This window comes from Stereum hirsutum (assembly GCF_000264905.1).
Source record: "Stereum hirsutum FP-91666 SS1 unplaced genomic scaffold STEHIscaffold_14, whole genome shotgun sequence".
NCBI lineage: Eukaryota > Fungi > Basidiomycota > Agaricomycetes > Russulales > Stereaceae > Stereum > Stereum hirsutum.
Window position 1 is genome coordinate 1,477,728 of NW_006763144.1, and position 22,186 is coordinate 1,499,913.

The 22,186-nt window shown below is 51.6% G+C and overlaps 11 protein-coding genes across 11 annotated transcripts; 4 read left to right on the forward strand and 7 right to left on the reverse strand.

The window, feature by feature from the left end:
* Positions 1-184: 184 nt before the first annotated feature.
* STEHIDRAFT_102660 (uncharacterized protein) lies at positions 185-1,069 on the reverse strand (the record flags this gene model as incomplete). The annotated part of the gene is made up of 1 exon (XM_007308177.1): positions 185-1,069. One exon carries the CDS (start codon positions 1,067-1,069, stop codon positions 227-229), a length of 843 nt encoding a protein of 280 aa, XP_007308239.1. The 3' UTR covers positions 185-226.
* A 330-nt stretch (positions 1,070-1,399) lies between these two features.
* Positions 1,400-2,791, forward strand: STEHIDRAFT_171192 (pseudouridine synthase). Its single transcript, XM_007308178.1, has 7 exons — positions 1,400-1,532; positions 1,603-1,642; positions 1,715-1,773; positions 1,825-2,073; positions 2,126-2,213; positions 2,278-2,393; positions 2,457-2,791. The coding sequence occupies exons 1-7, from the start codon at positions 1,425-1,427 to the stop codon at positions 2,655-2,657; spliced, it is 861 nt and encodes a 286-aa protein (XP_007308240.1). The 5' UTR covers positions 1,400-1,424; the 3' UTR covers positions 2,658-2,791.
* Positions 2,792-3,259: 468 nt separating this feature from the next.
* STEHIDRAFT_160701 (uncharacterized protein) lies at positions 3,260-4,897 on the reverse strand (the record flags this gene model as incomplete). Its single annotated transcript, XM_007308179.1, has 4 exons — positions 3,260-4,144; positions 4,201-4,283; positions 4,343-4,530; positions 4,605-4,897. 4 exons carry the CDS (start codon positions 4,895-4,897, stop codon positions 3,260-3,262), a joined length of 1,449 nt encoding a protein of 482 aa, XP_007308241.1.
* A 116-nt stretch (positions 4,898-5,013) lies between these two features.
* On the reverse strand, positions 5,014-7,512 carry STEHIDRAFT_171193 (TPR-like protein; the record flags this gene model as incomplete). The annotated part of the gene is made up of 12 exons (XM_007308180.1): positions 5,014-5,308; positions 5,359-5,519; positions 5,576-5,632; positions 5,685-5,793; positions 5,846-6,010; positions 6,066-6,245; positions 6,297-6,495; positions 6,551-6,683; positions 6,740-6,839; positions 6,900-6,942; positions 7,002-7,362; positions 7,412-7,512. The coding sequence occupies 12 exons, from the start codon at positions 7,510-7,512 to the stop codon at positions 5,064-5,066; spliced, it is 1,854 nt and encodes a 617-aa protein (XP_007308242.1). The 3' UTR covers positions 5,014-5,063.
* A 234-nt stretch (positions 7,513-7,746) lies between these two features.
* Positions 7,747-9,161, forward strand: STEHIDRAFT_102669 (glycosyltransferase family 1 protein). The gene is made up of 5 exons (XM_007308181.1): positions 7,747-7,934; positions 7,987-8,141; positions 8,203-8,415; positions 8,472-8,572; positions 8,626-9,161. The coding sequence occupies exons 1-5, from the start codon at positions 7,802-7,804 to the stop codon at positions 8,693-8,695; spliced, it is 672 nt and encodes a 223-aa protein (XP_007308243.1). The 5' UTR covers positions 7,747-7,801; the 3' UTR covers positions 8,696-9,161.
* Positions 9,162-9,311: 150 nt separating this feature from the next.
* STEHIDRAFT_133857 (splicing factor U2AF subunit) lies at positions 9,312-10,240 on the reverse strand (the record flags this gene model as incomplete). The annotated part of the gene is made up of 5 exons (XM_007308182.1): positions 9,312-9,616; positions 9,676-9,784; positions 9,845-10,054; positions 10,109-10,162; positions 10,226-10,240. 5 exons carry the CDS (start codon positions 10,238-10,240, stop codon positions 9,312-9,314), a joined length of 693 nt encoding a protein of 230 aa, XP_007308244.1.
* Positions 10,241-11,867: 1,627 nt separating this feature from the next.
* STEHIDRAFT_63656 (uncharacterized protein) lies at positions 11,868-12,362 on the reverse strand (the record flags this gene model as incomplete). The annotated part of the gene is made up of 4 exons (XM_007307709.1): positions 11,868-11,958; positions 12,017-12,057; positions 12,120-12,164; positions 12,219-12,362. The coding sequence occupies 4 exons, from the start codon at positions 12,360-12,362 to the stop codon at positions 11,868-11,870; spliced, it is 321 nt and encodes a 106-aa protein (XP_007307771.1).
* Positions 12,363-13,866: 1,504 nt separating this feature from the next.
* On the reverse strand, positions 13,867-15,400 carry STEHIDRAFT_124395 (mitochondrial carrier). Its single transcript, XM_007308183.1, has 5 exons — positions 15,132-15,400; positions 15,039-15,066; positions 14,798-14,978; positions 14,305-14,727; positions 13,867-14,255 (listed from the first exon to the last, which is right to left on the reverse strand). Exons 1-5 carry the CDS (start codon positions 15,351-15,353, stop codon positions 14,120-14,122), a joined length of 990 nt encoding a protein of 329 aa, XP_007308245.1. The 5' UTR covers positions 15,354-15,400; the 3' UTR covers positions 13,867-14,119.
* A 143-nt stretch (positions 15,401-15,543) lies between these two features.
* Positions 15,544-16,689, forward strand: STEHIDRAFT_149385 (uncharacterized protein). The gene is made up of 3 exons (XM_007308184.1): positions 15,544-16,357; positions 16,421-16,644; positions 16,672-16,689. The coding sequence occupies exon 1, from the start codon at positions 15,671-15,673 to the stop codon at positions 16,061-16,063; it is 393 nt and encodes a 130-aa protein (XP_007308246.1). The 5' UTR covers positions 15,544-15,670; the 3' UTR covers positions 16,064-16,357; positions 16,421-16,644; positions 16,672-16,689.
* A 1,031-nt stretch (positions 16,690-17,720) lies between these two features.
* STEHIDRAFT_64436 (uncharacterized protein) lies at positions 17,721-21,186 on the forward strand (the record flags this gene model as incomplete). Its single annotated transcript, XM_007307783.1, has 8 exons — positions 17,721-18,573; positions 18,633-19,115; positions 19,181-19,265; positions 19,324-19,549; positions 19,605-19,739; positions 20,023-20,436; positions 20,506-20,613; positions 20,674-21,186. The coding sequence occupies 8 exons, from the start codon at positions 17,721-17,723 to the stop codon at positions 21,184-21,186; spliced, it is 2,817 nt and encodes a 938-aa protein (XP_007307845.1).
* Positions 21,187-21,377: 191 nt separating this feature from the next.
* Positions 21,378-22,147, reverse strand: STEHIDRAFT_160707 (TRAPP complex subunit bet5; the record flags this gene model as incomplete). Its single annotated transcript, XM_007308185.1, has 3 exons — positions 21,378-21,642; positions 21,699-22,061; positions 22,116-22,147. 3 exons carry the CDS (start codon positions 22,145-22,147, stop codon positions 21,378-21,380), a joined length of 660 nt encoding a protein of 219 aa, XP_007308247.1.
* Between the last annotated feature and the right edge of the window lie 39 nt (positions 22,148-22,186).

Sequence of the window (22,186 nt, forward strand, 5' to 3'; positions counted from 1 at the left end):
AGGCCCTCTCATTGGAGGATAATCTTCAACTTCGAAATATTCACCCGGTGACCAAAGACCCTTGCGAACATGCAAGAGCATGAGAAGAGGCATCTCGAAGTATGGAACACTGGGAAATAAATTGCCAAAGGGATCGATCGCTCCAACTTCCCAAAGCAGAGTATCCTCCTAATATGTTATAGTAAAAGCTGAAATAGGGCGAGTACATACGTGCAGTTACACATGTTCATGCAGAACTAGGGTGAAGGGATAGCGACGCCTGTGATCTCCGCTTGGCAACCTGCACTTCGGCATCAGCCCATATACCTCCCGTTCCTCTCGATGCATCCTCCCACTGCCGCACGACGCTAAACGGGGCAGTCTCAGCGACGAGCCGCGGCTCTTTGTTGGACGCCAAGGTATTCAATTCTTCCACTAGGCTCTTGGTGCCGCGCTTTGGACGACCCGTGACCTGAACGAGGAGAATGTCGAGGGATGGAATGTGTTCCAGGATGTCTTGAAGAATGGGAAGAACGTCGTCGAGAGCGTTGGGGGACTGTCGACAGATGACGGCCATGTGTGTGAGGGAGGACAAACAACGAAGCTGGGCGAGGCGTTCTGGAGTCCAGTCAGACCTGGTCAAATGAACGCGCAGGTGGGTGACAGAAGGGTCGAGGGCAGACGCGTCCCAGTCCTGTCTACAGGACAGACCGAGGAGATGTTGTTCACGAGACACAAGAGCGTTCGCGGGTAGCTGGATGTTGGGTGGAAGAGGGACGCCACAGGCGAGGCTGGTGACGCCCGCACATAATTGGAGCACCCGGGCTATCGCTTTGCTCGGGCCAGGGGTGAAGATGCCGAGGTGTTTGACGCGTGTAGAAACGAAGCCTGCTGGTTTGTTAGAGATGGCGTTCAGGAACGCTTTGAGTGCTCGGGGGGTCTCAAGGATGACAGTGTGGAAGAGCAGTGGCTCAGTCCATCTGTGAGAAGTGCGGCAGACGGTGGATAGACGAGAGGCGGCAGAGACGTCTGAGCATGCTGCGAGCTCGAAGATGTCCTGGAGAAGTTCGAGGGGGAGTGGGGTGGTCATCGCGTCCTACGGCAAAGTATGTGGTGTGCTAGAGAGGTATGTCTGTCAGGGTCAGGAAAGAGGAAGTGAGTTGAATGAAGTCGTACGGAGAGTTTGGGTGTAATTGCTTGTGACGTGGGGAGGACACGAGAGAGTATATATATATATGTCTTCATCTTGGGCGCTTCGCGTTGCGCGAAGTTGAGTGACGTTGTGGAGCAAGATCACTCAAAGATTTGAAGCACAAATCCAAATTAGGTCTCCGTACGCCTCGGCACGTCATCGACGGAGATAGCCCGGCTCGCCACTCGCTCGGCCCAGTAGTTCAACCTTCCTTCCTCCGACCAACCTCCGACCACGCCCTCCCTTTCTCTCCATGCAATGGAATGCCACCACACTCGCAAGGTCCATTCTGTACCACGACCGTGCGTTGATAGTGGTCAATAAACCACACAGTCTAGTGGCGCAGGCAACATCGAGAGCGGTATGATCGTCTTACCTGGCATTCTGTCCATTCACGGCGGATTCTTCTCGTGACTCACGCGCAGCGATAGAATCACAAGAATGTAGTCGACTTCGATAAAATGTTGACAGGTACATCTTCCGTTGCTTCCAGTTTACCGTAACTCCACCTTGAACTCCAGCCGTCGCGTCGTCATGTCATAGCGATCAAAAAGCATCTTGGTCTCGATGAGCTACCGTACCCTCTGCATCGACTTGATAAGGTAGGCCAACTCTTACTCCTATTCTTTCGCTCCCTGCTAAAACCCGTCCAGCCGACAACCGGGGTGTTGGTCTTGGCCAAACACAAGAAGGCCGCGCAACAACTTTCCCAGCAATTCCAGTCTCGGGAGGTCCAAAAGTCTTACCTCGCTCTCGTCCGTGCAGGAAAGAAAACGTTTCAAACCAACACAGGAATCATTTCTGCTCCCCTCGTGATTGAGGATGGACACGTAGCGCTTAGTACAGGTACAGCCCAAGTGGAAAAATCCGCCATCACTTCCTGGGAGCTGTTGGCGTCTTCGGTATGCAGGCCTCAAACAGGTGATGGGCAAAACTAAAGCATTCGATTATTAGCAAAAGGCACCTCTATCTCTGGTCCGCTTGCAGCTTCACACAGGACTAAAGCATCAACTCCGTGTTCACCTTTCCCGTGTTCTCGGAGGTATGTTCGCCACACAGGACATCACCATTTGACAGGCTGCTGATCTGCATTCCCTCTCCCGTAGCACCAATTCTGGGTGATGCATTATATACCAGAACACCTCCGGCTGACGAGATCACATCCCTCCCGACATACGTCAAAGAACGACTATATCTGCACGCTCACAGTATCTCGCTCCACGTTCGTGACCTTCTAGCTCTGCAGTCTTCGCTGGCTCCTCACTAATGCGAATGACTTCCGTAGCGATATCGACGCGAAGGCCCCAATAAGCGCTATCAGCTTACAGTCGCTGCACCACCTCCGCTGGACTTCCTGAAACTCTGCAAAGAAGCGGGGTTGACTGAAGAGCTGGACGAAGACACGATTCGAGGTGGAGTCTTCGTGGACGGTATCCAAGAGGTGTGCGGAATTGGAATCGGGCACACAGCTCGGACATTCGGCTAGCTCTCGGCAGCTCTCGGCTAAGGGGGTGGGGGTGATAGCCGAGCAAGAATTGCCTTTCTGGACTCCCCCACCCGTGCCGAGGAGGTTTGTGGCACATCAGCGAAAGTCGCCAACCACCATCAATATTGACCGCCAAAAATTATGGACAAACTTAAATATTGTTCAAGAGTGATATAGTCAGCTGAAATCATTTTTATGAGCGGGGCTCCCCTTGTTTCGTCGAAAGAGCACACCCCGCCACACAGATCCCGAAGTCCGATCGACTTCCCGAAATGGAGCATAACGTTATAGGGGGGTCGACCCCCCCCCTCCTAGCCGAGGACCTTCCAATGTGCGCGATTGCAATTCCGCACGCCTCTTGACGGTATCACAGCCGACGACGCACTCTTTCGCAACGTCTGAGCCTGTAGACGAATTCTGCTAAGTGTACATAGTAATCTCACAGTCGCTCAAAAAAGTATGGAAGAAGCTTTTGTCAGCATAATGAAATATAACGATTCTCTAACAATAACATGACTACCCGACGCCCATTAGCCATTAGTCCATACACTACAGCGTACACGATAAAAATATCTTCTGCTTCTGCCCTCCTCGCTCCTGACTCAACTCCCTGACGCACTACCTCCAGAAGCAGGAGGCGAACTCTGATTAACGTGAAACGTAGAATATCCCGATGTCGGCTGCGTTTGCGGAACTGTGTATTGCGGTGAATAGTGATACACGGGGTAGGATGTCGGAGGGGCAGTGCTGGTCGGCGTGGTCCCAGATGCGGCGGTAGCTGCTCCATTCGTGCCGCGGGCTAGCGAGTTCAGAACGACGGCGAGACCACTCATTTGATTGGGTTGGAGGGAGGGGACGTTGATCTCGAGGGTGAGGAAACGACCATCGGGAGAGGCTTCTCGTAGGACGGCTGCTGGCGGTAGTTGTCCCGTCGAAAGAGTAGGGACCGAAGCGGCCGGAACAGGCATGATCCCCAATGCGTGCAACGCTGGAAGCGAGGCAATCGGTAGTTGGACAGGAATCGACGTTTTGGTCGGAGTGGCTGGCGCGGCTTGAGTAGCGGAGGAAGCTGGCACGGGTGCTTGAGTCGTGACAGATGCGGCGGTGTTGTATGATGTAGGGGTGGTATAGGATGCAGGGGTGTAGGCCGGGGTAGTGGATGTATTTGAACTCGGAGAATTTAGTCGAGATTGGTTATAAGCTGCCATGGCTGCATCTGATGATATCGGCGTCTGAGTGAGGCCGCCCGATTGTTGTGCATAAGGATAGTGATAACGATAATGGTGCGAGTAGGCGGGAGTTGACGACATTGCGGACGCATAGTACGGGGCTCGAGGAGGCATGGCTGCTTGTCGTTTGTCGCGCTCAATTTTATCCAGTTCGGCTCGCGCATTGCGGAGTTCAGCGGTCAGAGCGGTCGTCTCCGCACGGTCGCCTTCTAGAACTGCTTGAGCGAGAAAGTACGCTTGATCGTCAGGAGCGGTGCGCTATGAAACAGGCACGTGAGAAATGCGAGAAGAAAAATGGTGGACAGTGAACGAACTTTTCCCGACTTTATGCGTGCGCGCCTGAATCTATTTTCCAATGCTTGCCGGCGTTTGTGGAATTGCAGTGCTTGACGAGTGTCTATAGCAGAAGGGGACTTTTCAGATATCAAGTGAAGCTGTCGTCGAAGATGCTCGCACCTTTGATCTCTTCCTTCAGGAGGTCCGCTTCGGTGGCCTTCCTCTTGCCTTTGCCCGTGTCCTCTTTCGGATGTTGAAATATGTGATAGGGAAGGAGTCGATTCACAGCATCCTCAGCACTCTCAAATGGAGAGTCTATGTCTGGCAACAAAGTTGACATATGGTGTGACAAGAGGCATTGGGACACCCTGGGTGATTTTTGGCCAGGAAGGGCGAGGGAATCAATGGACTGCGAATGGCCATAAGTGACTGCATGACGCACCTTGAAGACACTTCAGAAGCATGTCTCTCCTCTTCTGCAGTGAATCTTACACTGAAAGACTTTTTCGGCTGTGATTGCGAGCCATTGACAGAGGTAAACGGAGGTTGCGAACTGGCATCAGCAGGGAAGGTGTCAGGAGGAGCGACGGCAGACGATGTCGCTGAAGGCACGCTCGGAGCAACTGTAGATCGAGGCCAAGGGGCAGATACTGGTAATGGGGTGCCCTTTGAGGCAAAAACAGGCTGACTGGGGTAGTGTTGTTGAGAGAACGACGGTCCTGGAGCGTTCGACATCTTACGCCCTTTGCTGTATCTTCATGAATTGGCTCGTGACCGCGTGAGAATTATCGCTCGCGCAAAAGCGCTTTAGGGTAGGCTCCACTTCACTTGTTGGCTGAGCACACACAAGTACGCATGACAAGTATGTATCATACATCTACTTCAAGACTACAAGGCTTCGTTAAATGTTGGTCCCTGCTACTACCGTCCCATCCAATGCGGATGACTCTTCATGCGTAGCACCCACCTGGGCCACTATAGCCGCATTCACCTTCTTCACCAACTCTGCGGCCTCGTTTGCATCCTCTGCATTGCTCCCTGCTACTTTATCCAATAGATCTTTCGCCAAATCCAGGTCTCCTCCAGTCTGGAACTGGAATCTAGCGACATAGATACAGGATTTGGCATATTCGGCGAGCATTTTCTCTGCAAAAGGGTGAGGAAATGGCGGTGGGGGGCATATCGTGAAGACTCACGAGTTGCACGGCAGACGTGGATGACTCGCATATGATAGTCTGCTGCTTCCTTCTGCTCCTTCAGGTCATCGTACAGTTTCGCAAGCTTTAAGCTGATCGTGCTCTCATTGACGTCAGCACCTAGAAGGGCTCGTTTGTAGCACTCGACGGCTTCACGCAGTCTAGGGGAGACCAAACATTAACGACAGACCAGAATAAAATCTGTAGTAAAACTGACCTTCCCATCTCTTCGTAACTTGCCGCCTGAGCTTGCCATAATCGAACATCATACGGTCTGTGAGAGTAGATTTAGCTGGTGAAAGGTCGCAAAAGAGCTATTTGCGTACCGTAGTGATGTGGCGTGTTGGAAGTAATGCAGCGCATACTGATGCATGTTCAAGAGTTCGTAGGCTTGGCCCAGTCCGTACCACGCTCTGTAGTCTTTTCTGTTCACCTCTGTATAGTATTAGTGCTGGAGGAGACATGCGCTGAATATGGTAGCACGAACCAACGGCGATACGGTAGGCTTCGATCGCGGCATGTGAGTTTTTCATCTCGACGTACTCATGGCCCATTAAAGTCCATGCTGAAAGATATGTCGGGTCGAGCTGTGTTGCCCGACGGAAATACTTTATAGCCTTGTCGTGTTCAGCACGTAGTGAGTAATGATTTCCTGAAAGACATATCGGTTAGAGTTTGGCGATTATTTGCTAGGGAAAGAAACAAACCGACGAGGCAGCATACTTCCGGTCGATCCTTGTCCACTGTCAGGAACTCGTGTGCGAGTTTGGATAGTCGTAGCCGGTCCTCAGTGACATACAGTATGTTTGAATAGATATCGATATCGTCTACGCGATATGGATCAAGTTCCAGGATCTTCTTGAACTGTATCTCGGCCTGGCCAAAGTCTGGGAGAAACACATGAGTTGAGTTACATATCTATGATATTGAAGACGGACCATGAAGATGATACAACGCAGTAGCGCGCATGCTCATAATCCACAGACTATTCGGAAAATAATCAGGAGCCAGAAGTTTATCGCACATGTCGATCTCATTCTCCGACGGCTGATGTAGAACATTCAGCGTTTTGATATGAAAAAATTGAACGAGAGGGTGAGTCGGTGGGAGAGGTATCAGCGGGATGAGGCCTGCTAGCTAAACTTAATAAAGATCACCATTAATCGAGAAGCCATACAGTTGCAGAGCATACCTCTTCGCCATCATTGACCAGGTTGGTCAATAAAGTCCAAGCAGACCAATTCCAAGGATATCGTTCTATGGAGCGTATTGTGCATTCAATTGATTCTTCTCGTCGTTGTATGCGATAAAGCAGAAGGCCTCGACTGAACCAATTATCAGCGTCAGCGATTCACCGTTTAACGTGGAATAGACATCCTACATGAAAAGGATCCATGGATCGGTATTGCTTATTTGAGCAGCGCACTCGTAAAGTTGTGAAAGCAAGACGTTGACTGGTGCCGTAGGTTGATTTCTATCGCCTATGTAATTGGTCAAATACAACCGTGGTGGCGAGGGTAACGTTTAGAACAGAGACTCACCATCCATCTTATTCCAATCGCGCAACGCTTGCTTCTCACTGGCCTATAGTCTACACATTCAGTAGACTGACCTTAGGGGGAGAAGCACTGGCACAGACTCACCAAATATCTCGCATAAAGACCGAGAAACTGTCCCTTGACACTCGAGCATTTGCTCAACAAGTGACTTGCATGCAGGAACTCCTTTGAATCAAAGCATGCCCTTCCCTGCGACAGAAGGTCCTCCTCATTGGTTTCTATGTCCATCTCTGCCATTCGCGCGCCAATATCCTCGACATTCGTAGCTGGTATCTGTGGAACTGGTACGCCACCGGTATCAATGTGGAGAGACGTTGTGGACGGGGGATTTGGGATGAGGGGGCTTCGTGATTGTGGCGGTCTAGAAGGTGTAGATGCAAACGCGATTTCCTTTGGGACGGCGCGCTTTTTCTCCAGTGGGACAGAAGCTAGAAGCTCGGCGGCCCTAATCTACTTCTCAGCTTGAGGCTGCGAGCATACAAAGGAATACGGACCATTTCGACGCGTGGCTCAGACCTCGCTCGGTGCAATCCTTTATAGCCCTCCGTAAGCTGATAATGGTATCGCTGTCTACTGGGATGGCGTCCGTGCTCATTATATTTGCAGTCGCGAGCTTTGACGGCGTGAAAAGAAAATGAGAGACAGAACAAGCCCGAATGCCAGAAGTTCAACAGAGGTGAACGCGTCAGGGGCAACGCCACATCGAACGCGGCCACGTGGTCATGTTCGCACAAGAGGATCGTTGTCCGCTCTTCGAGTCGCATTAGCCATATTCTTCTCATGATCTCAGCTGGAAGACTCGACTGTGGAATCAAGAGGCTTGATTTTTTTTGCTGGTCGATAGCTCAACAGCGTCACCAATCAGCTCATCTCTAGACATTCCCATGCCACTTATTCTCATAATCCTCGTTGCTCTGGTTGTAATCTGCACTCGGCTCTACATTGCGTGCAAAGCGCAACCGATCCGAAGACCGCGAACCACCAACACCTGCAGTCTTGCCGTTTTCTTAGGATCAGGTCGGTGCAATGTGCATAAAACGTGCCATCCACTCGATGACCATTGTCTTAGGAGGTCATACAACCGAGTCTCTCACTCTTCTCGGATCCCTGGATTTTTCGCGGTACACTCCTCGGACCTACATTGTCAGCCAGGGCGATTTGCTCAGCGTGCAGAAAGCCATCGCACTCGAAGCTTCTAAAATGGAGGAATCGATCTCACAACCGGTTTCGTTCTCTCAACTCGCTCTCCGCTTGCGTCCGGGTATTCATCTATGCTTTTCAGGAGAAACCCCCCTACACAATCGTCACCATTCCGCGGGCTCGCCGTGTGCACCAGCCACTCATTGCTACACCTCCAACAGCGCTGTATTCTCTTCTCATTGCTATCTGGCGCCTCACTTTCGCCCCACGGTTATTGAATGCAAACCTTCCGGAAGTTCTCGTTCTCAATGGTCCGGGAACATGCTTCTCCCTTTGTGTCGCTGCGTACCTCAATCGAGTAAGTCTTTTACTATGCAGATCCGCCCCCCATATGATGCCGAGGTATGGGCACAGTTTCTAGGAATACCGTCTCCCAGGATGGTATACATCGAGTCATTTGCTCGTGTCAAATCCTTGTCACTGTCAGGAAAACTGCTCCGTTCCGTCGTCGACAGGTATGTGCCCTCAATGTCACAGGTATACCAATCAAGCTTACATACCAACCTAGTTTTGTGGTCCAATGGCCCGACTTATTGAGCGATGGAAAACGCGGTGTGTATCGTGGATGGATGGTTTGATAGAGATTTCCACGCACGGGAGTTTCTACTCACGTCCTTCGCATCGTTCGCAATCGCCACGCTGGTTGTAAGCAGAACTCGAGAGATTGAATCGTCGATACCCTAACGCTGGCCGCCCTTCGCTTGCGCTGTCGAAAGGTTTGTTGGCATCACCGAATGGATGATGTTATCCCAAGCGCCGTAATGTGTCACATATCGGCAGTCCACAGTGACATGAAATATGATCCACTCACGGCAAAGGACAAACCCGATAGCAAGGTCAGACTTAATGCTGCTTAGATCTGCCGCCCTTTCTAGCGGTCATAATTATTTTGTACTTAACTTTCAGTCCTTCCCCTCTTGTGCACATACCTTCTTTGACCATCAAGGCTCGATGTTCCCTAACTTCGGACACTCTTACGCTTTTGATAGCCACCGTAGATCATCACCTCACCTCGAATACCACCACGCTTACTACTCCAAGGCATTTGAAAGCTCTGTGGATAAGAGCACAGGGTTGGAGCGAAATCAGTTCAATTCACGATCACAAGGGGCACAAGAATAAAAAGCACTGATTACACATTGGGGAAACATGATGTACTGAAGACAGCGAAAGATACACACGACACGACGAACCCTACTTCCTTGTCCACCTATCCTCTCCAGTACTACCAGCCTTCCTCGATGGACTGGCGCTACGACCGCGACCACCCTCGCGCTTGGATGGTTCCCATCCACCTGCGCCACCTGCATTCTGCGGGGGGTTGATTTTGCGCTCTAGACGCTGTCCGTGCCGCAAGCTTGATACAAGCTCTTTGGAAGCGAGGCGGAGATGCATAAAGTTGCAGAAACCACCCCGGTTACATTCTCCATTCTCGTTCTGTCGACAGCATGCTTCCCGGAAGTCTGTGACGGGCGACAACTCAGCATATAGTGGACGTCCTAGTCATGTGTGGAAGTGTATTAGTAGAGAATCATTGGCGACCAAGGACTACACGCACCTGCATACCAGCGGTCGTTTAAATTGTCCACGGCAGCTTGAGCTTCTGTCTCCCACTCGTATCGAGCATACACATTTCCGATCAAGTGGTCCCCGACGTTGTCACAAACCTTGGAGCACGTCAGCCAGCTATAGTAGAGAAGGCTTTGGAAGGGCGCTATAACACTCACATGTAGCTCCAGTAAGTGACCGAACTTCGACAATTCACAGTACAAGTCCTCATACACCGCATCAAAACCATCCTGAAGTTCTTTCGGCGTCAACTTGCACACAGGGTCATGAGCGGGGTTATGGTAGACGTTGGGGAGAAGGATTGTCTGTGAGAACGGTGGCTTGATGTGCTTTCGTGAGCAGCGATCGCCGTGGCGACATGCTCCAATCTGGTCAAGAATACTATGAGATAATAAGTCGACAAACGACAAAGGGTGACGCACTTTGTAGTAGAAAGAACAGTTGACACGATCCTGCTCTGTTCCAAAGATGTTTGCCTAACAGTAGAGCGAGCTCGTATGAGGTTCATTGAATAAAGACACTTCCAAACAAATGCGTACCAAATGTGAAGCCATAGTGAAGACGTTGCGATGCCTAAGTTCAAGTTGATGGTCGTACAAGGGAAGATGCTTCGGTACTTGAGGACGCGACGAGCTGCAGAGGCCACACGGCTGACTCAGCATGGCGGAGTTCCAACCCGAACCTTCGAGGCCTCCCGGTTAATTGGCTACTTGCTTGAAGTACGTGGTCAAAGACCGCGTCTTTCCTGCTTTTTGGTTTTTCGCAGTAGTGATGGACCACGCTACAACCATTATGCAATTCACCCCATCTCCCATGATGCACAACGTATGCTCGAGTCGAACAATTGTGTGATACTTATCTCGGGCGCGTGTGAAGCCGGAGGCACAACTCTATGCGAGCAAAGAAACATATCGCACGACGAGGCCAAACTAATCTTTCTCAGTATCCCTCGGACACCTCAGGCCAAGTATGGAATCGCTACGATCGTGTGGCTAGTTCGCGGCACTGCACATTGGGAAACATATATATACAAGCGAGAGGAGGACCATATCAATGGCTGTGACGATACGCTATGGGAAAGTAGGGAGTATCACAGCGGGAATTACTCGTGGACTCCTCAAACTAATGTTATACGTACTAAAATGCATTTTTCATTGAATTGCACGTCCCCAGCACTCCGCATAATAACTAGGGGGCTCCCAGCACATCAAAGGGTCTTCCCCGAGGACTTGACAAGGGCGGTCAACTTGCGACACACATGCTTGCTTGGCAGGAGGGAGTGAATACGCGGGCGTGGGCGACTGTTCACCAAATGCCGGAATTTGGACCGCGTCGGGAGTGACGACTGGACTGAGGCAGTCTGAGTCATGATGCAAAGGACGATCCGAAAATTGTGCGGCTGCAGGCCACGAGCGGGCTCGGTCAGGAGACGCAGTGCTCCGAAGTGCTGTCCTGAGGGTTAAATATCAATCGCCGAAGAGCGGGAGGATAGAGATGGCCAAATCGAACTGACATTACAAGAGCATCAATCTCGTTGAGTCGCCGCAAGAGCAAGCAAGTTGACATGTGCGTCGAGTAGCTGAGGACTTCCTCTGCCTTTCGTATTCTTGGATAGAGGTTGGCGATGACGGCGTGTATTCCAGGTTCGTTTAAGCAATTACAATAGTGAATGCTATCATGGTATCCGGTGCGCGATGGGACAGTTTCATCGTCTATGACTTCGTTCACTAATTGTGCGAATAGATGGCCCTCGCTTCCGAGCTCTGGGAACAAAGACGCAGGCGGTGGGGGAAGAGGTGATGGTTGCGTCTTGGGACCATTATGCAATGGCAAGGGTGAATTCGTTGTATGTGCGCGACATTCGGAAGGGTGACAGGGCGCGATTGGGGAACTCGCGGAAGATGTAGATGGGTTGGAAGGCCAAGAAGGGGACGATGTAACCGCCCCTGGGTCGTAGGCAGTGTATACACCGGAAGACATGACCGGTATTGCTCTTTGGTGATGACGTTGCTTCGCATTGGAAGACGCCGTTTCTCTGCTGTCATTTCCATCGACAACCAAAGAAGAAATACTTGTGCCGTGAGCAGCTGCATCGGAGTTCGCGATTCTTGCAGGCTCGATCCACCGAGGACGGCCTTTGTACTTCATCTATAATAAACACTGATAAGTAGAAGTCGGTTTCTAATTGAGTGTCCTCCTTACATCCCGAATGATACCCTCTAACTCAGTGATACGACTCTGAAGACGGGCCAGCTCCGCATCAGGACCCTTCCTATATTCCAGTCAGAAATCAGCTAGTTAACATCACCATCACACCGCGAAGAACAGACCCATGGTTTGGATCATCAACTTCGAACACACAGAGACCAGACTGGAAACGGAAAATGTCAGTGAATAAAGTTCGGTAGAATCAATAGCAATTAGGGTGCTCACGAGCCCAAGTTGCGTACAGCGGCCACAGGGGCGCTTTCGGTCGCACTGGCAAACAGGGAATCAATAAATTAAAGGCGATTCGTAACGGTGGAAGCATACCATGCGCTTAGAGGTGTGACAGTTAATGCATGACTGCATCGTTCGATTGCGGCGACGCTTTCGGTGATCTCCTCCAGAGGATACTGTCGCATCAGTGGCATCAAGGGAGGATCGCTTGCGCTGATTAGTGACTTCCACGGGCATGTTATGACAGTCGACAAGGATGAGATCGAGGGAGAAATGACACAGTAAACGCGGGCCTCAAAACTATCGCTTATTGATAGGGAAGGGGGAGTAGGAAAATGTAGCCTCGCCACTGCGGGCATATTTAACGGTCAACTCTGTTGCTGAGAAAGAGTGAGAAAGACCTTCCCAGCCTCCCAGAGGGAAGGAGACGCGCACTCCAGATAACGTGAGACCGAGATGGTGAAAAGCCCTTCAGTCCAGCAGTGCAATCGGCTGCGCATAATGACATCCAGAGAAAGTAGAGGATGTCATAGCGCCGAGCGATCCATGGTGCTCTGATTGGTATGCTGCTCGACGGAATCGTTACCTCGAAATAGACATTCAAGAAGCTTGTTGCCAAGAGATTCCAAGGGCTCATCCGCTGGACAGACTTTAATTGCCGGACACGCCTCACCACGGGAATGCATAACGTGAGTAAACAATGACATGAAATAATGGGAACAAACCAAGTTGAGTTGTGGCGCCGTCTGAAACTTCTGCCACTCGGGACGGAGAAATACGGACAAGGTGTGAAGCCTATCGTAGTAAAGAACAGATCGATACAAAAGCTTGGTCAAAACCGACGCGGAAAATAAGCCTGAACTCCTTTTTGCAGAGGGTGCTAGTAGGAGACCCCAGTTCCACTCTATGAGGACACGGGATGCCGAATTATGGGAGGTGGTGTAAGATCTTCTATGTCATTCAACAAGAGCATCGACGCCTCCTGAGAATGTACTCTACCGGGTGCAGATGTATATTGGGGCTGCTGAGCAATTGAAATCGCGAGAAGATTGAGTGTCCGTGACGCAACAGTTCAAAGAAACTTACCGAGGCCATAAGTATGAGAAATTTTGAAGCAGAAAGTAGGCAAGACGCAGATGATACTTACCCGCGCCTCTCCGCAGTATATGGCCGGTCTTGGCTTCTTGACGGATCTGGGAAAGAAGTACTTCATGCGAACTATACCGGTCGGAGGCCAGCTGCAAACGGAACGAGTTAAACAGAGGTATGACCGTCGAAGACCTGCCGTCTATTCGATCCTTCACCGAAGAATCTAACATCGGCTACGTCCATGTGACAAGTACCATCTTACAAGGCCAGTGATGTAATGTGCATTGCACGATCCAGGACGAGGGAGTGCCTCACAGCCGAGGAACGATAAGGATGATCATATCAGCGCTGTGTGGTCTCAAGTTGAACAAAAATGGCGGAAAGGTGAAAACCGTTAGGCTTAGTCACGGACGGAAGATTGCCAGGATTACAGTAAAGTAGCCCTTGGGAGCACAGGATCGTGATGTGTTCAGCGGAGATGTCGATTGGAGGTCTTGTATTGCACATATTAAGGCCGAGAGGAGTTAATTGTGTAGACGCTGGTAGATGCCGCTCGTGGAGGGCTCACCAAACTGATCTATCCGTTGACGGTGGTCTGATGGTATGTGTGGACTCTTCGCGACAAGCCTTACACTGTCCGGAGATCGTAAACGGAGAATTGTTATTATAACTTGATAGTAACAACTGCGAGGTTGCACATCATCTTGAGCGATTGTACTAGTGTAGGGATAGACGATTCTGTTTCGTATCAAACTGCTTAGTCCTGCGAACTGCTGAATTTGTAAGCTAAGTGACGCTAATCTACAAGTCTTAAGATTCATTCACATACATATGAGATGCATGTCTTGACGAAGGTCCGCATCATATAGTTGGTACATCCCTGACCAATGAGGCAGCCGTAGAGATCAAGAGAACGCCCCAAATCCACCAAATAGAAGTGTAAGCCACCAGCCGCGGTACAATGCTCGCCAGCCTTCTTCGATGACGATGCGCTTCCCACAGTCGACTAAACCCAAGTATGGATCCATCTCGCTCCTCAATCTGGAAACTGGATCAGAAAGGGACGGATAGAAGGGACGTGCGAACATACCCGATAACATCCTCCTCCGCGCCAGCGTAGTCCGCGACGTCTTCCGCATCACCGTCAATTTCTTGGGCGACGGAGTTGTACTCGGCAGAGGCGTGATTTCTCTGGACGGATAGTCTGGTGGCAATGACCTCCAAGGGGCAGAGGACGATGGTACTAAGAACGACCACAGACAGGTAGATGACCAGTTTGGGAATGGAAATCTGGTCTGGCGTCGCGGTTTCAGGGTCCGACAGTGCAGGCAAAAGGAGGATACGGAAGGTGCGAAGGCCGATTACGACGTATGTGATATGCAGGACTTCTGCTGCGAGAAGACCAGGCGTCAAATAAAGGATCCACGGCTTGCGACGTTCGGTTGGGGTGAGCAGAATGTGCAGCGACTGAACGGGATTGAACCAAGGAAGGCGGTGAGGGGTAGTGATGGCTCTGTCGGGACAACCAAATCAGCGTCGCAGCTATTGAATAAAAAGATGAAGCTTAAGTGAAGGAGACCTACCGGTAGGTGATGATGACTGCAGGCAATGATACGAGCATGAGGAATATGCTGTATACGAGAGTCCCGATAATACCGGTCGAGGGCGCGTTGTAGACTCCGTGATTTCGCGGATTCGAGGGCGAAGCGTCGAGGAACAGAGCACCGAAAAGGGTAAGAACTGTATTTGACAGTAAAGTGGGCACTGCGGGACGAGGAATGAACGTCGCGTCTCATGACACCTCGCTCACATAGATGCACTCACTCATTCCCTTAAACAATCCCGACCAACCCTGAGTGAGGGAGTCATGTTCGAGTTGGTTGATGTCAATGAGAGGAGCGAGATCCACAGACGTACCTCCAGACGCTTTACTCTGGCCATCATGACGAAGAAGCTGGTGACGACAGGGCCTGTATGGGGCTGAACGCCATCCTCTTCGTCGAGCTGAAGTCCCTTCGGATTGTAGTTGGCTCGGAGTCGAACTAACGTGCCATTGAGAGGGACGGTGACAACAAGAAAGAAGGCTAGGAAGACTAGGAAGAAAAATACGGCAGCGATACCGAAGGCAAAATCGAGCATGATGACTGTCGTGGACAAACTGGCACTGACGAGTGCTGAGCGCTGAGCTGCACAGTGCTGCACTAAGGCTGCGCTGCTCGGCACGAATGGCACAGCTTGGTCCGGCGCGTCCCGGCAGGTCCCGGCGGGCTCTGAATATGCTTATCGATGGCCAGCGTGGATGAAACCCTCCTTCCTCTCGCCCACCATCATCCCTCTCTCCAGCCCACCTCCTCGCTGCCCGCCCACTCTACGAGATATGTCTGCCACTGCTACTTGTTATGCCCATAGATGCGTTGCGATGAGGCTACGGTCTCCAACGACATCGCGCACGTCCAATGTGCAGAGTCCACTCGGCAACGACAGTGACGATGTGCAAGAGGCAGATTACGCTTTCGTGCGTCGAGCAATCTGCAGCAAATGTCTCTTTTCCCGCGCTTTTTGCGACGTTATCGCTATTTTTCTCTGGGACAATTGTTTCCTACGGGCTCGATACCGCTTCCTTGTTATTCATGTGCGTTTTAACCCATAGGACAAAATTTCCCCCTTTTTTCCCCTCTACACTGGGACCATCCCCGCTTTCCCCCAAGTTTGTTTCATCTTTGTTACTGCTTTTTGCATTTGAAATCCATCGGGCTGGGGCAATAGCTGTCGCCAGAGCATTTCCGTTCACTCGCAATATCGGTGCCAATTTTCACCACTCCGAGGGTCTGGTAGGTGAACAACGCTAACTCCAGGTTTTCCGACATCCAATCTTCGCCATGCGCGTCTTAGCCTTGACAAGATGTCTCTGCCGACCGATACAGCTGGCCCTTCTACGCGCTCTCTGCACAACGGTAGCGTCTTCTTCCAGACTTCCAAGAAATGCGCTCCTTGAAGGTCGACTGAACCGAAGTGTGGCCCAAATATTGGTTAGGTCTTTCGCAATTGCGGCCGAAGGTCTGTCTCGTTTGGCTGTGTGTGCATGACACTGCCGTGTTATTTTCTCCTAGCTTCGCGTCCCAAGGCTATCACCCATGGATACTGTCCGCCGAAGTTTATCGCTTGCGCTCCTACATCCTTATCAACTATTCGCGTTCGTCTGCCAGTTATCGCTACCGTGTCTCACTGCCTGCCTGCCTGCCTGTCATCCCTGCGTTACTCTGTCAACACTTCTCGCGTATCATGTGCCCTCTATCTGTCCTCAGCAGGCGTTGTTCGTTCCTTCCAAGATGGATGTGCTGGGTTGTTATATTCCGAAGGAGAATACTGGCGTGATGAGACGTGTCCAGATTTGTGCTTGTCGTGTCCTGCGGGGGTGTTGGGATATGTGGTGCGTTCATAGTTCTTCAGTGACTAGCTGCTGACAACTGGTTGAATGCAATATGGGTAACGATCTGTTATACTCTCCTTTGTGAACATTTTCTTTGGCCCTCATCGCGTGCGCGTCGTCTGCTCCGCATAATTCACACTGTACTTGGTGCTGCGTAGTTGTATCGTGCGGTCGACGTGTCGAAGGGAGCAGGGTGTGTTGCTGCTCACGTATGCTGTCATTCGAGTACGATGTTGGTGTTATGTATATATGTACTGTATTTTGGAAATATAACTGTTTGCTTGCCATAATAATTGATTAACTCTCCGACGAGTCGCCTGCGTGCGTGCTTGGCTCAAACGGCTTGTCCTTGTACTCCACGCTGTCCCGCACACAGACACAGCTCGCCACACCACAACACTTGCTCGCCCTCTGAGCTCTTCTACATTTCGTCCTCTTTTGCGAGTATGTCTATCCGTGCAGAGCCTGCTGCGAAGGTCAGTGTTCTCCGTGTGCAAAAATTGATCGATGGACGGTGTGTCTGACCGCCGACGACGGCTGCACAGAAAGCGGCGCTGGACCAGCTCCGGTTCAAGAAGAACCTGAAAGGACAGAAAGCAAACACAAACCAGCCTGCTATGGCATCCTCAACATCGTCGCTTAGCACGCAGGCAGGTCCGTCGCCGCCGCCGCCGCCGCCGCAGTCGAGAGATGCGACGACGACGCCCGTCCGGTCTCGCTACTTCCCTCCGCCGTCGACGTCCCCCGCGAACGGTACTGTGCTTGTGCCCAACTCAAGTCCTCTCGCTCAAGACGCAACCTATCGTCCGTTCCAGCATGGGAGACATCCTCAGCCAGTCGACCATGACGTGGCGCCTATACCAGGTCTCCACCATACAAGCTCTCCGCCCTGGACATCCTCCAGCCACGATCCTCTCAGCGCCCCAAGCGGCTTCCTCCCTGCTTTCGGTCCAGCACACGCGTCTTTCTCCCGTCCGACCACCAGTAGTACGAGGGGGACTGCTCAGCGTGATGTATCTCAGTCGTCGTCGCGCAAACGACCACTACAAGGCTCGCCGACACCGTCCGTCGAGTCCATGGATCTCTACAATTCACCTGCATCGCCCGAGGTCAGACGGCCCGGACAAAGGCAGCCAGTAGCAGGTACAGTCGGCTCTTCGAATTCCCGTGTTCTCCCTCAAGCGTCCCTCTCCTCCGACGAATCCACCTCCGAGAGTGTCAAGGTTGGCACGACGCGTATCGTGCGCGGTACGCGTCCTGTGGCCCACTCGCGGCAGTCGTCCGATCCCAACTCGGTGTCAGATGCCGATCGCGCCAAGTTCAACAAGTTCCGCTTTACGTTCCCTGAGTTCGAGGAGGCGAAGGTCAAGGCTGCGTGGAAGATTGCCGGCGGGGACCCGACCGTCGCTACGAATATCATTAGGGACCCTTCCTTCAAACTTCCCTCTACACCATCTCCTGTACACGCGCCCGCACCCTCCGCAGCTGTGTCCACTCACACTCCAGCTTCTGCCTCGAAACATGAGCACCCTCCCTCCGGTCGTGTCAAAGAGTTTGAGGAAGCCACGAGAGCTCAACGCGCCGCGCAGAAGGAGAGAGGAAGGAGTTCTAAGATATATGCACATCGACCTCTGGAGGTGAAGCAACCCTCCCCGCGGAAAACCACCCCTCCTCGCGTGCTGTCCAAAGCAGAATCACCACTGTCGCCTCCGCCGCCTAGTCCACCGTCTCCAGAGGTCGTCCGGCCGAAACGCTTGACCAAGAGGAAGGTCGTTGAGTCCGACGAGGAGTCCGAAATAGAGATTTCAGAAGCGGATAGTGGTCCAAGTAGTCTCCCGATATCCCGCAAGTCTGAGGGCACTTCCGATGAAAGAAGGGTTCTCAACTACTTCAATTCTGTGGGGGCAGACAGTCTGCAGCAATTGACAGGTATGGTTTCCCCCTCACTTCGGCGCAGTATCGGGTCATCTTATCCATTGTCTGGTCAGGCTGCACACCGGTGCAGGCCGACGCTATTGTTGCGCTCCGGCCTTTCGAGGACGTCGAGGATCTCAAGGCCAAACTAGGTCAAGGAAAGAAAAAGGCAGGCCCCGCCGGTATCAGTTCGCGCATGTTCGACGAATGCGTCAAGATATTCCGCGGTTATGGGACCGTCGACAATGTCCTTGAGGATTGTGAGGAGATCGGGAACGGGCTGAAAGAGATCATCGCTTCCTGGTCCTCTTCCTCTGACAAAGGGAAAGGGCGAGCGGACAGTGGTGGCTCGAGGACGCCAGATGACTCATCGGAGGGGGCGCTCAGTCTCACGAACTTGGCCGTGGTTGCGGATCGCCAGCCAAAGGACTTCATGACGGAGCAACCACGATCTCTGACGCCTGGGGTCCAACTCAAGGACTACCAGCTCATTGGCGTCAACTGGCTTCGCTTGTTGTACAAGCGTAGACTCAGCTGCATCCTTGCCGATGAGATGGGTAAGTGATTTCTCCAACCTTCTTGGTGACCTCTGCTTGTGCTGAGACGGGACGTTTCCTCTTAGGCCTGGGGAAGACGGTTCAAGTCATCAGTTTCTTCGCCCTGTTGAAGGAGCAAGGGAACAAGGGTCCACACCTCATCGTTGTCCCGTGAGTATGCGTTCTCTGGTGGATGTGTTGATATATGCTAATGCGATGTGCTCTCTAGGTCCTCGACGTTGGAAAACTGGGTTCGGGAATTCGATCGCTTTGCGCCATCCATCTCTGTCCGAACATACTATGGAACCAAGGACGAACGCCCTATGCTGCGACACACTCTCAACGATACACAAAGAAGGCAGAACAAGGACGGCTGGGAGGTGCTGATCACCACCTACAATCTCGCAAGTGGCGACGAGAAGGATCGCAAATTCTTCCGTAAGATGGAATGGGACGTGCGTGCTTTCTTTTGTCAACAGCATTGCTGACGCTCATTTTGTGTCATGGCAGTGCTGCGTGTACGATGAGGGACACGTTCTCAAAAACTTTGAGAGTCAACGGTACCACACTCTCATGAGGAACGAGTCTCGATGGCGTTTGCTACTCACTGGCACACCTCTGCAAAACAACCTACAAGAGCTTGTCGTACGTCATACTTCGCATCATCTTCGCGTCTTTCACATCAAACGCTGACTTGAGGACTAGTCTATCATGAACTTCATCTTGCCGAAGATGTTGGAAGACTCTTTAGAGTCACTTCGCGACATTTTCAAGACGAAGGGTAATGCCAACGTAACCCTTCTTGCAGCCGAACGGGTATCGCGCGCCAAAAAGATGATGACACCCTTCGTCATGAGGAGAAGAAAGGATCAGGTAGGTTATTCATGAACGTCCCGTGGTATAGGATGCTTATATCTTCCCCTTGTAGGTACTCAAAGACCTTCCCAAGAAGAGAGAGCGGATCGAGTGGTGCGACATGAACGTGGCACAGCAGACAATCTACGACGACGCTCTCCAACGGTCTCGCAAGATCGTATTCGACACAACCGCCACCGGTACAGAGACACCACCGAACACTCGCGGGAAGGCTGCGAAGAAAGCCAAACCGAAGGCAAAAGACAAGAAATGGGCAGAGAATAGCTCCAATGTCTTGATGGATCTCCGCAAAGCCGCATCACATCCCATGCTCTTCCGGCATCGCTTTACGGACAAGACGCTTGACGCCGTCGTAAAGCTTCTGGTCAAGGAGACCGAGTTCAAGACGTCTGTTCCTGCCTACCTCAAGGAAGACATGGAAGTCATGTCGGATGCTGAGCTTCAGGCTTTCTTCAACCAGTATCGGGTCCGTCCTTCCTGATTTTTGATGACTTCTCCTCGTTGACGTTGTGATGATTTTTAGTCAACACAAAAGTACATGTTGGAAGCCGATTGCTATCTCCAAGCTGGTAAAATCGACGTTCTTCTCCGGCTGTTGAATCAGTATCGTAGCGAGGATCGTCGAATCCTGATATTCTCCCAGGTCAGCACCTCTATCTCCCCTATATTGTTCATACCTCCCTGACGTCGACCGATCAATCAGTTCGTCCAGGTTCTCGATATTCTACAAGTCATCTTCAAGCAGCAGAATATCGAGTTCCTACTTCTCACCGGGGCGACCCCCGTAGACGCGCGTCAGTCACTCGTCGACGAGTTCAATGAAAACGAATCAATTCCTGTCTTCCTATTGTCTACGAAAGCCGGTGGCATGGGCCTCAACCTGACCTCGGCCAGCGTCGTAGTGCTTTTCGACCAAGACTTCAACCCGCACAACGACAAGCAAGCTCAGGACCGCGCTTATCGTATCGGACAAAAGCGCGACGTAGACATCATCAAATTGATCACTCGTGGAACCATCGAGGAGGATATGCTGCGGCTAGGACAAACCAAGCTGGCTCTGGACGAGGCTGTCGCTGGGGAGCTGGAAGGTGAGGCCGGGGATAAGAAGGCGGAGGAGAAGGTAGCGAAGACATTGATGAGCGTGTTGAGAAATAAGTTGGAACACTCTGAAGTGGATGGTGATATAGAGATGAAGGACGGGACTCAAGATTCGTAGAAAGGGAGGTCCAGGACTTCAGTTTCTGGCTTTCCTTTAACAAGTCCCGGACATGTACCACTTATTTAATGTATGAGATGTCGGACGGTCGATGGACGTTGCAGCTCCTATCGTATTTCGTTTATTTATTGCGGTGCATGGCCCGATTCCTTTTCGGAATTCTCGAGATAGGCGTGTCCGTACATAATTAATCATTGAAACACTGATAGTCCTCTGACCAAGCGGTCTACGCTAGCTCGAAAGTACTCGTTGTCGATGCCTCGATCTCTGGAATCCAATTTGATGAGCGGATTTCGAACGACGTACTCCAAAAAGGGTCCTGTATGGATGGATTGCAGAACGTAACGGAGGGACTCGGCGTTGGAATCGCTGAGCATGACAAACTTATATCCCGAGAGCGTTTCGTACAAGTGCATCTTATATGCTGATGTACGATAGTTGACAAACTGTTCGTCTCTAGCAAACGGCGGGGTTGAGACTTGCCATCAGTCCGGAGGTGCGAAAGCACGTACCTTCCGGACAGTCGCTTGACCATGTTTCTGAGTGACAGGATGACTCCGTACACGAGTTTTGCTTCCTCGTCGAATGGGAGGCCAGTGGATGTGGGCTGTGGGCCACCGGCCTGGGGTGCTTGATGGGCCTGTGAAAGGGGCGAGGGTGATGGTGGGATATCGCTGAGAGCGACGACGATGCCTGAGTTCGATGCAAGCGTGTTTCGGGGGCTAGTAAAGGGCGTGGTGTTGTTCGAATGGATTTCGGAAGCGGGAGGTAAAGGGGAAACAGCCCTTGAGACACCGGGGAGAAGACCGCCGACGACTGCAGCTTTCGGACGCCTTGTGCGGTGCCAGTCGTGATAATACACGCAATTACAGTGCCTTCTCACGTCTATAAGCAAAAGGACAACATCTGTTCGTTGAACCAAGCCATACCTGTCATAGATGTACAGACTGTATATGGTCATGGCAAGAACCTGGTGGCGTGGCGAATTGTGAGGGTGACT